Genomic DNA, 19,497 nt, shown 5'->3' with positions numbered 1-19,497 from the left:
TTATCATCAATGAGTAAAAAAATAAGAATTTTGGGCCCTTATCGACAGCCTGGTACCTAAGGTCGACTTCGGTTTGCCAGCCGTTAATAGCTACTGAAAAAGGTGTAGGCGAAGTCAGATACGCAATTCTCGGTACAGACCTGAGCCTTTGGTTGGGCATGAAAATGATGTTTCATGAACTAATCCCAAAAACCTCATTTTCCTATAAACGACATACGATTCTTTGACATGCTTAAGTTCTATTAAATTCTATCGACTTTTTATGGTATGCAAACAAACAGTAGAATTGAGAAATTTCTTCTATCAGCATTTAATAAATTGACAGCATCTAAACAAAGATTGACAGAACAAATCTAGAGATTTGTTCTGCCAAACTTAGTTTTTCAAGCGTTAATCTTTTAAATTCTTCAGGATCTTTGTTCAGTCATTTCTTGGTATGATATGAATATTTTAGGGCAGATAAAGTTAATGAATCTATTAGCGTGACATTTAAATTTAATCAAAAGTTTGAGTCTGTGTTTGTATGTTTTTAGTTGCTCCTCAATACTGGTATGATTTACCCTCGTTTGCTCGAATTGAAGGTATTTGTATTTTTCTTCAGGTTCTTGTTCCTCTATTTTACACCTCTATTATTGGTTTTGTGTTTTATTGATGTTGCTTGGGATTTAATTTTATTATTTTAATGAGAATGAGTTAATGAGGCATATTGCATTTGTCAATGCCAAATTCCATGTTTCTTCTAATTCCTCTATGAATTTTAAAATTACCTTTTTTTATTATTATTGGATGCATATTAATTCATATGATGAAATTTATAACATAGAGTAGAATGTTAATTGGTAGCGAGTATGTTGGGCTGTGATTTTCAGGAGGTCGTTTGCGGAGAAGTTCTACAAAGTAGAGCCATTAATTCCGAGTTCACCTACATTTAATTTAATTCTGTTTTTATCTACAAGATTTGTGTAGACAATACTCTGTTGCTCTGAAGTTTATAAAATTTATTGCATAAATAAGGTGGACAGCTCTAGTAAAAGTAAGAATATAAGGTTAAAATTTTCTGATGAATATTTGTTCAAGATTTACTTTTTCTTTGGCAGGAAATGGATGCCAAGCATGCAACCAAGCAGAAACTTATGAAAATATTTTGGACAACTTCTGTAGGGCTGACTTTGGTAAGTAGAATTTTGGTAACTCACAGTCTTCTTTAATTTCATGATAGCTAACTTCATTAGAGACTCCATAATTGTACAGTCAAGTCCATCAACTTGACTGCCATTTATACTCTTGTCATTCATTTGACATCATCATGATAATCACCTTGTGAAGCTCATCAGTTTTATTTGTCAACTGAACAAGTACAAACTCAACTTGTCTTTGGAAAAAGTACATTTTTACAAAAATTCACTTTCCCATGCTATCCACAACAGCTGAGGTACTGGGCTCCCTATGATCAGTCTACAGCAAGCTGCCAGGTTAAGCAAATATGATTTCAAAATATTTGGTATTTTTCTTCCTGTTTAGCAGTTCTCTAAGCTACTCCCCACCCTCCATCAGTTGTCAATTTCGTTACTGCATAGTTAACTTCTCAGGGGTGAAGAGGTCATTTGCAGAGTGACTATTTGCAGGCTGGCCATTAAAAAGCATCTGTAACGTAGGGGCCGACTGAGGAAGCCCCTGGGAGGCCACAACGCTGCTGACCTATTTTAAGGCAGCATACTATAGATGCAGAGTAAAAAGACCTTAAATCTACAATGGCATTTCGGAAAATAAAAATATTCATAGTACAAAAAATACGTAATAAATTTCAATCTTGTAGTTTGGTTCAAAAAGTTAGAAATCATCTCTCATATCACTATGAGAATAATGTTTTAACCAATTGAATGTCTTCCCATTCATTGAGGAGGCAGTTCACACACCATACTTTCCATGTGATGGGATTAGTTTATCCATTGTGAACAGGATGTATCAACTTCATAATTGTCACAAAAAAAGACCTCCATCATATTTGTTTACTTTCTGAATTACTGTGAAATTTGAACAAGTATTACATTATCCATCTTCTGCAGAGATATATGATGAAAACAAAATCATGTGTGAAAATTGCAGCATTATTCTATACCAAGCTTTCGATGTTATATTATGTAGGCTGATGTGTACCTGGAAATGATTCTTTGGACAAAGGTGACCATCATGGAGCCTCCACTAACATGATCAATTTCAGGGCCCAAGTTGGACAGTTTACTTTTGTCAGTGCATTGGCAGGGCAGCACATATATGCAATCTGTAAAAAAATATTGTAAGTAATACAGTTAATAGCACCAACTGAGAAAAGGTTGCCGGAGATTAATTCATCTGAGCTAAGGCTTGTTATGACTACATTTTCTGTTGACACTGACTTAGAAATAATGGGAACTGAAAATGAAAAAGTGGAAATACATAATATAAGAAAAATTTAGTTTAGTATTTTGATAGCTTAATAGGTAGAGCGCTTGGCTTTGAGGGCCCAGGTTTAATTCCTAATTATGCATCTGGGCACCCCTGGCTTCACCCAAGATTTTTGGGCTACTAGTTCTTCTTGGGAAACAGCAGGTGGCTCAGGGAAAGGAACTGCCCTACCTACCCTGATGTGTGAATTTTACTCAACTTAGGGCTTATTAGCAGATAAGCTCTATCCTCACCCATTAAACCAGCCTTCGGGGTGTTATATGTGTTTTTTTATAAAATCAGGAGAATAGTAGATAGGGAATGTAGAGGAACTATTTTTTATTTTAGAAAATATTTCAATACAATACAATATGACAATTTGGTGTATAAATTACAAGGGTGTGGAAAAAGTGAAACAAATATAAACTGGGTTCACAAGTTTCTCACCAACTGTAGAAAAGTTATTATTATGGTAAGTGGCTTGAATTTCATTCATGTCCTACAAATTACTTTCATCCCTCAGTGAAGTATAAAGAGGTCTTTACATTTGCCATTTGATATCAAATTAGATTAAGGAAATAATATGATTTTCTGCTGGTGAAATCATGACTTACGGAAAAATAATGAGCCATAGAGATAAGGAAATTTTTCTAAGTGCTTCATGTTTAATAATGGTTAACTGAATGAAGTTCAGAATTGAATACTTGCTATAAATGGTAAAATACATACCTAAAATGAAGTCAGCATATTAGTTACTCCATTATTTCTTTCTAATGGCCGGCATTATTTGATGGTAATTTATTACATTCTTAGGTCTATCAAAAGTTTTTCTTTGTTCCCCTGCTGAGCAAAATGAAAGAATAGTCTTGAAATAATCTTCTCTTGCAGATTTTTTCCTTGAGAACATCCCAAATCTGCCACATTATATTTGCCACCACCATATTACCACGCGTTGGCATATGAATCTGAATAAGATCCAATTTTGTAGATTCAAATTTTGCCTCGACTAATTATATTTTATAACTCAACTGCTCTATATGCTCTTCCTTACACCTTTTGGTTCAATAAAACTACTGCTTCTGCCAACCTTTTAGAGAGATATTTAACTGTTTTTTCAGTTTATGTAACCATTAATTTTTATTTTGAAAAATGAAAAAAATTTTTGACATGGGTTTTTGCATGTATATACGAGGGTAGGCTGAAAACTAATGCACACATGCTTGTAAACCACCAACAAAATGACTTTCAGAAGCACTCCTTATGGCATGTGGAAGTAACATGCATGTTTATGTTTAAGGTCAAGTCATTCATCCAGTGTGTTTCAGGAAGCGGAAGTATCAAGACGTGTTCTAGTGCTATGTCAACGCGAGTTAAACAGCATGCTGTTATTGAATTTTTAACTGCTGAAAAAGTGACTCCTAGTGAGAGTCATAATCATTTAAAGGCTGATTACAATGACGATGCTGTTGATAGGTCTACTGTAAATCGATAGAATAGATAGATAGATATACTCGTAAAATGTGGATGAAGGGATAAAGATAAAAAGCCCCTTTTGGTAGTAAGAGCAGGAGATTGAGAGCAGAGTGTGCAAATAAGCAGGAAGTTGCAATCACAACTAGAGAGTACAAAAAGATCTATATTTAAAAGAATTCTCTCTTAAAAAGTCTCCTGATTTATTAAAAAGGAGTCTGAAGTCTCTTCTACCGTTTAACAAAAATATCAATAGCTTTGTGACCCTTTTTATCTATTTGCATGTGCATAAAAAGCATATCTTTCTCTATATGTCTCCCTTCACATTGGCCTCATAAATTGTGCATTAAATATATTTTATGAGAGGATCTCTGCAGAGAGAGAGAAATAAATTCATAGAGTGGTGGGTGTTAGGAAGAAGTCAGCAGAGAGCTACTCATTATTCGATATTGGTTGGGCGGTGTCACTGTGAAAAAACTCAATCTGAATTCCTGGAGTCTGGCCCAAGATTAAAATATGAGAAATCACATTTTTTGGAAATGTCCTCATTACACACTCACACCCTCTTCGTGAAGTTTTTACCTCTTCATCCCTTATTGTGGTATCACATTTTTTGATGACTTGGGAAAAGTGTAATCACCTTGGAATGCTGTAAGCATACAGTATGCCTTTACTTTTGCACTGCCAACTTTTTCATAAATAATGGTGGCATGGGAAAAGGGAGAAAATGCATGGGTTAAATGAAAGATTCAAGGAAGGGTTGAACAGCTAGACAAAAGCTCTAACCTGCATCCTTCAACCCCCAGGTAGACCAGAAACATTTTAGTGTGATATTTATGCTTTTCCTGTAATCCTAAATAATTGTCTGAAATTTCTTTATGGAAAGTGTCTTATATCATATAGATTTTGGAAAATGGTTCTTTTTTTAATTTTATTTCAAATTATTTTATAATGTCATAAAGTATTTGTCGTTTAGGTTCTTCCTTTTATATATATAAAATGATGTTTTTTATATGTCATAATTGAAAGAGTAATTTGTTGGAAATGGGACATAATCAAACTGTTAAAATAATACTCAATATTATTGATTATTAAAGAATAATAATCTTTATTTCAATTCTTTTACAAATGAATGTTTGCCATTGGTGTTGAATGAATGGTGGTCTGAACTTTTCTTGGGAATTGAATTAATACTCTATCCATTTAGCAGTCAGATGCATTATTTATATGAGCACTCTTATATTATAAGTCAACTTTTCATTCCCTTCAATACCAAGCTATTATAAATGGAAGTGGAATGATTATAATATGAAATATAAAATGGAATGAAGTATCTTCAGCACTGGAAGAGAGACAGTCAGGGCCCTTGTCTGGCCACATCACCCCAGGTGCTAGACATATGACTACAGCAGTGGACAACCAGGCTTTTTACCTCGAAAATGACAGTGATTTGTCTTAGCCATGGCCAGGGTCTCTTGAACTGTGGTATTGAAAATTACAAAGCCTCAGTTCATTTTTATATTGAATAGGTGATCAAGTCATGGAAGGTTAGTACCCAACTTCATGTGAACAGATGGTGTGTTTCTCATAATTCTTTATCTATGATGAATTATATTCCATATTAACCTAATGTTTCATAATTGATGGGATTCGGAATTTTAATTGGTTCTACTTTTAAGGGTAAGGTTTAGACGGCCTGTAAAAACTTAAACACATCACCTTGGCCTTCTGAAGCACTTCTGCAAAAGCATAAGATTTTCCCCTACATGGATTTCATTTTTAAGTTTCGAAAAGTCTTCATCCTTCCATTTTGGCTTAATATTAATTTTCCTTCTCTTTTCTTACCCAGTCTTCTTTTCATTAAAACGTATTAACAAGAGCAATAATGATGACAGTAGTCATCACAAGAATCTCCATCTGTCCACAAAATCCATCACCAGATTATACTAAAATTTAAGTCCTCAAGTGTCATTACGGTTGAAAGTGACTTCATATCAGCTGGGTTGTTGAAGATGAACACTTAGTGTTCAATTTCTCAATGCTCCCCCTGACTTCATAAGAGAGAGTACAGCCCTGCTTAAATGTTGGATTGTAATGAAAAAGGCTGGCCAAAAGTCATTAACCTCATGAAAATAGCAAAAGTCATCAGTACAAAAAATGTGTTGCTCCTCAAACTCAATTTTGACTCGGTTTTTGTTGCTGTTACAATAGTTATCCCACTCTAATTGGAGATGTTAAGGTTTTGAATGTGGTGGCCAAAGAGAGATAATGGCTAGGAGGAATACAGACAAGGCAGAAAAAGGTGACAAGGGTGATAATGAAATATAGTGTTATATTGAAGAGCTTTAATGGAAAAGGAATGAGAGAAGGGTCTTTTTTGGAAGCCATGCAGTCAGGTGGAAGGTATGAAGAGCGTAAGAAGGAAACAGTACAGGGAAACAGGCAGGGCAAACAGTACTAGGGCAAATAAGTTGAAGTATGAACGTACTTGGGAGTTGTTAGGGACCATTCAAAACCTGCCATCGATAGATTACATATGATAATGGTGAATTTTAAGCTGCAGTAATCTAAATGATTAAGTATTTTTCTGATTTGGAATCTAGATATTTTTTTCTTGAGATAATTGTATATATGACATTAAGGATACATGCTACCATTTTTATGCAATCCTAGTGCCTAGGATAGGGGGAGTTTACTGAGAAAAAAGTGAAAGGGTGTGCTGTACTGGAGAATTAAGTAGTAGGAAGTCCACTATCAGAGAGTATATAAGGACATTTCAAGTGCATTATCAAAGGTGCATAGGAGTTATTAGCAAGATTGTTAATGGAACCAAAAAAATGTAAGAAAAATTGAAATGAATGTAAAGTACATATTGGATTTATATATGTGGTAAAGTTATCGGACCAGCAATAGGCATAGAAAGAGAATATAATATGGGGGATGATAGCTTAGGACAAAGCATACCTGTTATTTTATTTTATGACTTCTTTGGGGCAAGATTGAGACTTTATAGTCCCTTTTTCAGCCTTACTCCTAATTATTACATTGAATGCAATAACAAACACCCAAGCCCTAGTCAAAAAAAATTCCACCTAGGCAGGAATCAAACCCACGACCTATAGGCTGGCAGGCAAGGATGTTACCCTACCTCCACTTGGGCCAGTGATAATGAGATAGAAAGAGGATCAATGGAATGAAACGAGATAAGACTGTGATGATTGGAAATATCCCCATGGAACTACTTAAGGATATAGAAATACATGGAAGGATGAATTTTTTTACATTAATTCAATGCAATTATGAAGGAGTGTGCCTTAAAGGCTTAATCAGCAGAACAGTTGTGGTTCCCAACCTAAAGGAGGGAAAAGCAGTCATAGCTGAATATATTATAGAACAACAAGCTTAATTTTACTTTTTGGTGGTATGTGTAATTAGGATCATCAATGAAAGGATAATCATGATCAACTGCTTTGGGTAATTGGATAAGGTATATGAATAAATGAATTAGGTTGAGCTAATGAATATAATACAGAAGATAGGAGTGGTTTTGGAGGGATAGGTAACTTATTTGCCTTACCTTTACATGCCTCAAATGGCTTAAGTGTGTCTGATGGATGGCGAGTCAGGATAGAGATTGTTATTCAGGGGAGTAATGCTTTTCATTGTATGTTTAGAAAAAATAGTAAAAGAGGCATGGAAAGAGCTAGAGTTAAAAACAAGAGTCATTGGGTAATTAATAAACTCAAGATTTGTCATTGATCAAATTTTAGGTAGGCTGCCAAAAGGCTACAATCATGAAAACACAGTAAATAATTAATTACGAGGCTAATGAAGCTTAGGACCTCAATTTTTTATTGAAATAACTGATTTTATCAGTCGTTCAACATCATCAGGTACAGCAGACAGGAAATTTGATGAATATATATATTAAATAAACCATAAACACAGTAATCCACCCAAAGGTTGGTTTGGTAGGTGATGGTAGAGTTCACCCAGTACCAAGCCCGACGGCGTGTGGAATTCACACATCAGGGTAGGGGGGCCAGTTCCTTCCCCTGTGCCGCTTATGGTTTCCCAGGAAGATCTGGTACCCGAAAAATCACATAGCTTGGGTGGCAGAATATATATATTCTGGGTAGCGGTAGGGTCCAAGGTTCGATTCCCGGGCAAGTCACTCTGGGCACCTGCAGCTCCACCCAAGCTATGTGATTTTTCGGGTACCAAATCTTCCTGGGAAACCATAACCGGCTCAGGGAAAGGAACTGGCCCCCCTACCCTGATGTGTGAATTTCACACGCCGTCATGCTTAGTACTGAGTGATCTCTACCATCACCTACCAAACCGATCTTCGGGTTGATTACTGTGTTTATATATATATATATACCCATATGGATGTTGAGGGATGGGGAAGAGTTTTAGGTGGGTGTGTTGCTTAGTTGTAAGATGGACGAAGGAAGTGGGGGAAGCATGGTAAAGGAGGAGGAGGCTAGGGACAGAGCCAAGGAAGAAGGGAGGGGGGGGGGGAAGGAATGGATAAAGGAATAAGCAAAATCCACAGACAGTTGAGCTGAATGTCTGCGGGGGTTGGTGGTGGTGTAAAGAGAGTGGGTAAAAGGGGAGTGTTGTTAGGGTCAAGAAATTTGGGCAATCCCTGGGTACAAGGAATATCTAGGAGTGAAAAATATAGGGGATTCACATTATAATTAACTAAAAGCCAATGTGCACAGTTCTTCCTCTTTTCAAGTTGCTCTTTAATGCCCGATCTTTGGCCCTTGACTTCTTGATAGAGGATTTCAGGGGTGAAAGATATTTCCTTCTTTCCATAAGTGTTGGAAAAACTATACATGCAAAATATTGGCCATTAGGTCACCATATGTGTTCCTCACTTTTAAACTGAAAAGATCTATTATCCGTTGTATATAAATAGAGTTACAGTCATTAAAGTTTAACTCATGTTACTACATTTGTCATTAACTATAATGGAGTCCATAGCTAAGTATAATATAGTCCTCAAGCTGTTTTCATTATAAAATGTCATTGCACTTATGTTTTGGAAAAACAATGACCACTCTATGTGAGGTCTTCCCTAAAAAGATCATTTCACGCTGTTTGGTTTTCTTCTTTTCAGCACCTCTAATCCTATTATAAATTATTAATTGCATATGAAGTTTTTTTTCCTTAAAATAGTGTCAATGAGTTCTGGTTAGCAGCCATTGTTGAATTCAGTGCTTTTCAGTTCATAAGTAAAATTATTGACTGAGAGTGATTCTAATAAGCTTACTTATTATTTGATGAATAGCTGATAACTTCTGAGAAATGTGAGGGTGGGAATTCTAGTGAATTACTTGATCTATTGAGGTTGTTTTTTTGGAAACTGGAAACAGATATGCATTGCCACATTGCAGTGTTGACATCAAAGAAATTGAGTTGACAATGGACTCCTTTCTCTTACAGAATATTTATGCCTTGGCAAGGAGGGAGTTCAGGTTGTTCAAAAAAACTATTGAGTTGGCAACAAGTTCTGGTCCACTGTTCAAATATGATGTCAACATAATGATACCAAATATTAATATCCTTGACAGTCATAGCTCTTGAATTAAAAAGTTTCTCCTCTAGGTTGTCAATTACTAACTCTTTGAGAAGCAGAAATAATGGGAAGCCCATGGCTAGTCCTTCAGTTTTTATTTAAAATTCACCATTTAGGAGGAAATAATTCTGTGCTGCACACTTTCAAGTTTCAGAAGTTGAACCTCAAAAGATGGCTTGGCACCTACCTTTTTTGGTATTTTTTAGCTACTCTTATTGCTTCTGACACAGGAATTCTAGTAAAGAGGCTGGCGATGTCAAATGACAATAAAAAATATTTTTACTGGGGCATTTGTGACTCTTTTGAAAGGATATTTTATTGTTCAAGAGTGTTTTTGACACTGAAATATTTATTTATTGACTTCATTTGGACTGGATTGAGACTTTGTAGTCTCTTCTTCCACCTAACCTCTACACATTAGATCAAAGACAGTTACAAACACCCAACTCCTAGGTGGAGGAATACCCACCTAGGTGGGAATCGAGCCCATAACCTCTGAATTGGCAGGAGAGGATGTTACCTTGCCCCCACCGAGGTTGGCAATAGGGAGTGAACTGGGTATTTTTTGAACATAATCCAATTTGGTTGCCAGTTTTATTGCTGAACTGGGCACTCTTGAAATACTCATAACTGGACTTAATGAAATACCTTCTTTATGGTCTTTGGGAAGGCTGAAGTAGTGAGGTGCTTGGGGATTGATAGCTGTAAATTTGTAAACTTCTTTATAATGAACCATGCACAAAGTGTGGAATGAAGAGCAGTTCTAACTGCTTCTTGAAACTTGAGGTGGAGGTCATATGGGAGTGTCACCATAGCATTGATAGCAATGAAATCATTGCTCTTTTTCAGGTAATCAACTCTCTTCATAACTATCACAGTTATGAAGAGAGTTGATTTTTACCTTTTCAATGAACAAGCTATATTCTTTTACTATTTTTCAAATGGATTTAAGAGCTGCTACTTCGAGGTGGTTGGGTCTCTTATCAGCTTTTGGTTTGAAAGAAATTGATGATTTGTGGGAAGCCTAGTAGGTAGTGAAGTAGGAAGATTTGAGGCCTAGACCTTTCTTTGTTATGAGCTACTACTCACAATCGTCCATCACATTTCCCAATTTGAAAGGTTGGGGATATAATTCAACCGTTTTTCAAATAAACTATGAAGGAAAATACCAAATCAATTTATTGCTCTCCCTTAGAAAATTTAGGTTGGAGGTATTGGCATTGAAGAATTACATATGCCAGAAAATAGAGAGATAAGCAATAAATTTAATCCCCACAGCCTCTTGATTTTTCCATTGATGGCTAACATTTTTTTGCTATTTTACTGCTCCTGCTCTGAATGCAGCCATTCAAAGACGGTCCTCTCAGTCTAATGTAGTTCTTAGCTTAGTCTTATATGCAGAATTAACGAAAACTGATAATGGGTAATACTTTTCCTTGTAAAGCACCAGTTTTGTATTTCTTTCTTTTTAGTGTTAATGCTGATATAATTGGGGATTACGGCAAATGCAAAACATTTCCCATTGAAGAATATATTTAAAGATACTGCATGTTCTTTGATGGCCATGGTCCTGCATAGCTTGGGTTTTGCTGCTCTACTGACTCCCATGATAAATATTATGATATTAGGTTGATCTTCATGGAATTTCATGATTGTTACAATCATTGCCGAGCACATTAGAAAAACAGTATGAAAGGTTTAGAATAATAACTAAAGTAAGCAAAACAAATATTTTTAGGTATTCAAGATAACAATGGGCTAACATAAATGTTGAAATAAGAAAGCATAAACCAAAATGGGTGGCATTATTTGCCAATATTGGAAGTATTTTGATCCAAGGTGATCAAAATAGTCTGGGTATAATAAGAAGAGTTGTGGGACAAAGAAGCATATAAAAGGAAAAGAGAATTGATGGCAGGGACATTGAGCAAGCATGTTAAGAAAGGATTGGCTAACACTTTGATTTGAAGCATTCTTTTGTGAAGAAATTTTATCGTTGCAGCAAGAGGATTAGATGAGATTGGACAGTTTTGAGATGTTAATGTAGATAGGATGGGAAAGTTAAATGGAGGGAGATAAAAACAAAGAATGAAGTCATAGGCATGGTGAGGAAAGAGAGAAGATTGTTGGGAGAGCTCGTAAATAAGGAGGAAAAGTGCATACAAAGAATTTTGATTGTCAATTGAGTGCTGAAGACTGTTGTAAAGGGACTAATGTTAAGCAAGTGAAGTAGGGGAAGCAAAAGAATAGGTATGTTTGATGAAATTAAACAAAGTAGAAAGTAAACATATATATTTGAATAAGAGTTTATTGTAGTATGGGGTTTTAGGATTTGTTCTGCCAGGTGATACTTAAATGTGGTAGTTAATCTGTGTGTCCATCCAAAACCTGCCTTCAACAATACTACAATAATAATATTCATTTCTGTAAATATGTACTTCAAGCCATGATGGAATTTTCATTGCTCTGCTCTGTAGACAAATCATACTTCAGTAAAGTAAAAATCTCTAGCTTTGATTTAACTGGTTGTAGCTTTGTATGAATGAATTTTGCTGGCCTGCTTTTCCTTTTAGCCGGACACATTTTTCAATAAAATATAATAAATATTTTGGCTATGTAAGATTCATATATGATGGCACAGATATTTTCATTGTCATTTGTAGAAATTGATGGTTTATGCTATTCTCACACTTTTGTTTGAATGTTTACTTTTAGCTGTGCGTGCCAAGATACGTCGTGCACGCAAGGCCAAGTTAACTTGTAAAAAGGCTAAAGTGCTGAAATCAACTCATGAAAGGGAATACAACAGACAGCTAAGGCGCCCTGTATTGATGCTGAACCCAGTGGACACCTGCTGTGAGGAAATTACCCGAAATAGCAAACATGTGTTCCTCATAATGGGCTACACAAGGGATGCAAAGCTCATCCCAAGTTTCATCATGCCTTGGGGAAAAAATTCTAAGGTATTCTTAAGAAATAAATTCCACATAGACAGTATTCATATGCACTATAAAAACGATTCCCCTGGTAATTGCGTGTTTGTTTTCAGTTATGTTGAATTTCATATTCATCTCATGCGTACTTTTGTATTTATTCTTAACATGCTTTATAGATTACCTATCAGAGCATCAGCAGCACTCAGCTACCACCAGAAGCTGTTTCATTTGTGTAAACTGGAAACTTTTCTGCCTTAAAAGATTTTCAGTTTGGTGCTACCAGCTTAAAATCTATTAAATTAGTGGAAAGTTACATTTGTACTTTTGAGCTCTATCCAGGGTAAATAAATATATAACTCTGGAGTCCTTCCCTTCTATAATTTCATAACTAGATTCTACAGCAGTTCTTGCCGCATACTTTTCAATGAGAACATGCTTGAAGACAGTCTTTTATTCATTTTCCCCCTTGTATTAAAATTAGAAACAAGGACTAATTCCTCCAGAGTTGGTACACAGCAAAATTTTGAGCCTAAATACATTTTTTGTTTCCTGTACTAAAGGCTCGTGTAATAAAGAGCCTAGTGCAAGTTCTTCTGTCAATTTCAAGCTTATTGAATAATTTTAAAGTGCCATGGCGGGAGTATATTGCAATATGCTATAATTGCAATTGCAATATGCCACATTTATGGTTTACATTTCCAGGCAGGTAGTTTACTATGGAATGATTTATATTTCATTTTTTACATGGTGTTCTATTTGTTCATTTTGAGATGATTATAAAAAACAAGTAAATATTTAATACCATGACCTAAAGAAAAATTTCAGATCTTCACTTTGCTCACCATCCAAGACAGACATGGTCAGTGATTATGAGCCACAACAGCCACTCACTAAACTAAACATATGTGGTTCGCATCCTCTTATTAAAATTCCTGAGCAACTTAGTGTTTTTGCAGTTGTGACTTCTTCATCCAACAACTTCAGTGCATATGCTGTGGAAGTCATGCACGTGATATCATTTATTGGATGAGCAAAGTCAATATGAACTCTTTTCTGAGGATCTTCCGTCCATTCCTAAACATTGGTTTCAGTAAATATGGATTATTTTATAGCTTTGACAACCATACAAGCCTCACTGAGTGAATAAATTTCTTTTGATAGCATTAACAACCTCATTAATTCCCCTTAGGCCCCTTATTAATGTTATTCCAAAGAGTTCTTGTTGGATTTCCTTTAAAATGGATGAATATAGGCTCTTTATGATAAAATTTTGCCATTTCATATTAATGTTTATTAATCTACCATTTGATTTTCATGTTTGTAAATACTATAAAGTTTTAATTCTTCCTCAACTTTCAATGGCTACCCATTCTTTACAAATGCATGTAAGTATAACTAGGATGCAATCCTAATTTGTTCACCCTTTACTGTAATTTCAAGTGAAATGTGGAGCACCTATCTATCTTATGGACATTTAAATGTGAGCATTCCCCATCCCAGTCCTCCAATAAACTCTCACCTGAAGGCATTGGCTCTCTGAACAATCCATCAACGTTAGCATGCATTTGTGATTAATTGCTTTAATTGAAAATTATATTGGAATCTTATGAATATTGCAGTATATTTTTGCTGTTATTCTGACTGTAAAGTATGTACTACCTTTTTTAGGTCAGAATGAAAATGTCAGTTGTTGGTGGCTGGTAATGAGTGCTAACTTACATCAAGAACCTTATTTTTCAGACATTTTATTTCCTACACAATTGCTAGTTCTTCTTTGTCATTTTCTCAATAATTTCACTCATATTGGTTCAATGTTTCTAAAGGCAAATGCAATAGATTTATATGCAACTAAGTTGCTCTAAGACTACATTTTAAAGCATCAGAGGCCAGCATTAAAAATATTTTAGGGTTTTAATAAGCCACCATTTTATTAGATTCAACTAATTCTTTCATTGTTCTTAATCCTGATGCACTTTTTTATCACAAATTCAAGGAATAACTTTTTCATTTAATTCATATAATGGTTTCAGAGCATCTGATATTCCCTTCAAAAACCTGTGGTAGTATGTAATTAACTAATAGTTCAATAGCTTTCACTCCTTTTATATTTTTAAGAAGTGGATATTCTAATAAAGCTTTATCTCTTTCATTAGTTTAATACAATCCTTATGAAACAATACGGTGCCTACAATAGTCAACTCTTTGAAGGAAAATATACATTTTTCATTGTTTACAGATGAGCCGCAACCTACTCAGAGAGTCCTAAAAGCACCAGTTCTAGATTGGTTAGCAGTTCAGACACTTTTACTCTGGTGACTAGAATATTATCTAGTTGATAAAGGAAATTAGAAATACATGCCATTAACTGATACATTGCTGACATAAAGAAGGGGTAGCTAATATTACAAATTTTAATTGCCTGCTCCTGATCAACCCCCAATGAGGTTAAGGTCTCTCAGCTTCCTTCATTCATCTTGAGGTGTTTGTATGTGGACCTCAATTATAGTTTCTGTGAGATTTTTTCAATTACTCATAATGATAGAAATGCAATGAGGTTCTGACAGTGATTATGCTGGGACTTTAATTTCAAGTTCACTCTTTGTTACACATTGCCCAATTCTTTAATTTATCGGAGTTAGTTGACAAGGTAACAAATTCTCTCACCTTCTAGGTCCTCTCTCTTTTTCTTTTATGCAATAGCTTTGGGTGTTTTATGCATAATAGCTATGGGTGAATTGAAATTTAGGGCTTTTGGTTTTGCTTCAAGGCTCAAAATCACCATCTCCTTTATTCCTAAGTTTGCCACCTTTATGCTGGAAAGATATTTTTTTATTCCCTTTTATTTATCTATCTTCCACGAGATTTTTTTTAAATCTGCAATTATCCTTCAATTTTTTCCACTACATGGGAATATCCACACGCTGATTTTTCTCTACATATTTCCATACTACCACTTACAACTACCACTGTGTTTAAGATCAATGTTTCACCTTTATAGTTAAGCTTGAAACCATGTGTACCCAACTCTGGTATTCTTTCATCAGCATATGCTCTAATTTTTATTGAACATTCTTTCAACTTTATCTTAGGAAAGCAATTGTGAAACCTCTTCTTGTTCAACAGTGTGAGGGAATTAACCAAGCTAATGATTTTAATTTATGTTTCAGCCTTTCAAGAAAGCAGTTCGTATGTTCAAAAAACTAAATTGCTCAGACCCGAAAATAGTTTCCCACTCTGTGATTGGAGAGGCTTTCCGAGGAAGCCCCTCTCCGGGCCGAAGGAAACGGGGCAAGAACAAAGGCCAAAGCAGGAAATCACCCTCAACCCTGCTTCCAGATCATTGACCACTTAATTTTGAAGCAGGATGCAAAGTGTATTGAGTTTGTGAAGTTTCTCTTGTGTCTATTAGATGGATTGTGATTGTGCTGTGGAGTGGCCATCACTATTAGGAGGAGGAGGAGAGAGAAAAGCAATGACTTCAATATTTATATATGTTAATTCTTTGAAAGTGACAATTTTTTCTCTACAACCAATTCATTTCCAGCAAGAAGGATACAATTGGAGACAGAGACACATGCATGTGGTATTACACGTGTTTAATGAGTAACCATTGTTCGTTTGGGAATTGAAAGGTGGAGAATACTTGTGACACTCTGGAGACTGTGATGCAACATGTTGTGCCTATTGATGTGCATTTGTGCCAAATGGTGATAATATTAGTGGGAAATCTGCCCTCTTGGTCTTGTAATGGATTTGTGTCAGTTGTGAAGTTAGGTGAAAACTGATTATGGTGTATCAAATCTTCAAGAATTATTCAAACTTCAAGCATGTTTGATGGAAGTTCATGCCCTGCAGAAAACTGAGTAGTGATCCAACAACCAGGTACTACATATTTGGCAGGCTTAATGACGTTATTGTGGTATGAAAAAAGTCTCTTGTGCCAATGCTTTATCATTTTTAGTGAGTTCATTTACCTTTATATAGCTGTGAATTTGTCTTCCTGAATTTTGTATTGATCTATATCCTGTTTATATAGAAGGGGCAAAATAAAATAATCAATTTTTGCGAAGAAATAGGAGTTAGCAATCTTGAACACCAATGATGAGAATTTTGGTTGAAAAATAGTAATCAATATTGTTATTGTTAGGGGCCTATACTGTCATTGCCTTTTTTCATGTCCGTTATTTTAATTCTTTTCACTTGCAATGAAAAGCTGTTTGCATTCAAATGGAATCACCCAAAGTGTTGGAGTATTGTTTATCCAAAGCTCTTAATGCAAGATAATCCTAACAGTGAAATATAACATCTATTGCATGTGACCCATGACATGGATTGTAGTTAAAATATAAATTTTCCATCCTCAGACACTGCAGTGATACATATAGGTAATATTATAGTAGCTTACAATATTCGAGGACTGCATGATATATACTGTTATTGGGGCATAAATGTGAAAAAGCAAAACTGTTTAAATTGTCATCCTATCCTTCATGTGGTTAAGGAAATGTTGCAAACTCATCTGTTATCAGATCAGTTTCATAATATCAGAGGGATGGGAAAAATAAAAGCACAACTTATAAAGGTTTCATGGCATCAGTGCTTACAATTGTATCACAAAATTTAGAAGTTGATCCTTTTAACATGGAATGAAAGTTGCACTTAGTGCTAAGGGGGGAGTCATTGTCATTTCCTTTGCTAGATCAGAGGGCTTACATGGCAAATCAGATTGCCAGGTGATGCATAATTTTGCTCTTGCTGTTACACAAATGTGGTAGATCAAACTATTACTGGCACAGAAATAATAGGGGTAACCAAGGAGGTTGATGAAAAGATGTGCGCATTACATGTATCATGAATAGCGTAAAGTGATTGAAAAACAAAATACCATCCATTGCAGAAACTCTCATTATGAATGTGTCAATTATTTTAAGAAAAATCCAGGGTCGGGAATGATGGAATTTCATTGAGCGAAGGAGGAAATTTAAAAATTAAAGTGATGTTGTCAAGTAGGCAATACTTCCAGGACTTTTCAGTCAGTTTAATCATCCTACCTTCCTCTCTGGTACTCCAGGTTCCTATTAACTCTGCACGAAATATTAAGATAGTACCACAGTGCTCTTTTTGTAATGTCAGAGTATTTATAAAATGTAGTTCATACCATGAACTTGATTTTGTTGTTTCTAAAAAAATTTCAAAATACTTTAGTTCCATTGAAGCCTTATGCTGCTATAGTACTTATTAAAGCTACTTAGTTTTTGTTATCCTAAGCAAACAAATGCATCATTATATGCATCATCTGTTATTTTTAAGCCAATTAACAATGATTATCTGTGTGTAACAATGGTATGCTAAACCTATTGACTTTTTTCACTTGTTTTTTGGTACTTAATTGTGGATGCACAAACTAAAGTTCAGTAGGAAGATAGTACCAACTACTTTCTTAAAACCTGAATCAATTTTAAATATATTAACATGATGATAACATAAAATAAAGGGTTTAACAAACATAATTTACATAAATCAATTATTTGTCTTTTTTAACTGGACAAAACAATGTTGCTTGATGAAGTTACCCAGTATTTTGGATATTCTTTATCCAGAACAGGTTAAATCTCAAGAGTTGTGGATAGAATAAGATGTCTTAAGGCTCTCAGCTACCGTTAGATACTCAAATGTACATTGTCATTAGTTTTAAGTGCTCTCTCAATATCATTTTTTGTTTGTGGCTCTTTGAACATACAAATAAGGAAATCTATATTGCAAAAGATGTCATTGGTATTCCCAAATGTTTAAATGGTTTTCATTACAAATAAATCATCCTTATGCAACTAATTTGATTCATTAAAACAGGATCAGTAAACATATGTTTTCTCCTTAATTCCATATGTTAACCAGATTACTTAATCATCTATATTGTGTGTAAATAATTTCCATAGTATTTTATTGAAAAATTACTACTGAATCATTTTTAACTAATCTTGAATATAGCTTTTTCTGTGTCCACAAAATTACAAATGAAACCTGCTTTGACATTCAATCTCTACAGCTCATAAGTCTATGAATAATAGGATGGAAAATTTGCCACTTTTAATATTTTCAAATCAGTTACCATATTATCACCTAAGTTGATACTTGGACTATGAGAGAATTTGGAGGGAACTGCATTCATCCTCTACTACTTTTGAAATCAGATCAAAGTAATTTCTCTTTTCAAATAACTCAGGTAATATTTTCCCACAATATTTATCCCTTTAAGTGCCAAAGTCACTGTGAGTGACGTTGAAAATTTTTTCCAAAAATGCAAACATTGCTCGAGGAAACTTTTCTTGATGGTTATAGATGTAAATAACAATGAAATAATTCTTACTTAGATGAATTATTTTCTTTTATTGTACCTTTTTATATATGTTTTATTAATTTTCAGCAAATTACAATAAATAAATAATATTCTTATGGACGGTCTTCATAAATTCTGTATTTCTCGTGAAAATAGCCTGGCAATATTTGCAAAAAATTAAGCAATTGTGCACATTACTAAAAGGGTGTGACTTTATTTTGCATCCTATTCTATTCCATATTCGTAGCTCTGGTATTTTAAATAGCTGATTCTTTGTCACTAATTGTCGAAGATATACGTCTGTATTTATTTTGTCCTCATTGGAAATGCAAGGAATTCAACAAGGGAAACATTATAGCAGTTCATCATTATGATGAAAATGCCAAAATTGGGTAGCAGCACTTTAGATCACTCCAGTTTTTAAACACTAATGTAGTAAATGCAAATTTACCAGTATACTATAGTGTCGCAAGGGGCGTTCCTACGGTGCGACACAAAGGGTATCGGGGAAAGTCAGAATAACTACACCGAGTCTTACCCAAACAATCGTTTATTATACAACATACAGTTATAATGCACCATTTACAAAGGTATACGCAACTTATGGATGGCTAGACCCTCAGTACACCAACGCGCGTCCGTCGGGAAGGAAGGGAGTATGGCAGGGCGGACGCGGTCACGACGAATGTAACCTAGGCAGAGCCCTCGTCCGAAGTTGAGTCAGAAATAGGACACGCTGTCGC

General features: G+C 34.9%; 1 protein-coding gene across 1 annotated transcript in view; it reads left to right on the top strand.

The window, feature by feature from the left end:
• Window positions 1–18,176, top strand: part of LOC139685904 (secreted frizzled-related protein 5-like) — a 136,622-nt gene extending 118,446 nt beyond the window's left edge. The window contains exons 2-4 of the mRNA XM_071583037.1: window positions 1,098–1,172; window positions 12,197–12,444; window positions 15,585–18,176. Coding sequence (XP_071439138.1) covers window positions 1,098–1,172; window positions 12,197–12,444; window positions 15,585–15,761 — 500 coding nt within the window. The 3' untranslated portion in view covers window positions 15,762–18,176. The remainder of the gene's footprint in view (window positions 1–1,097; window positions 1,173–12,196; window positions 12,445–15,584) is intronic.
• Window positions 18,177–19,497: the final 1,321 nt, after the last annotated feature.

This window comes from Hetaerina americana, unplaced genomic scaffold, assembly GCF_022747635.1.
Source record: "Hetaerina americana unplaced genomic scaffold, ioHetAmer1.1.p SCAF_12, whole genome shotgun sequence".
Classification (NCBI taxonomy): domain Eukaryota; kingdom Metazoa; phylum Arthropoda; class Insecta; order Odonata; family Calopterygidae; genus Hetaerina; species Hetaerina americana.
The sequence above is the reverse complement of the archived record's forward strand: the minus strand, read 5'-3'. Positions and strand labels throughout refer to the sequence as shown.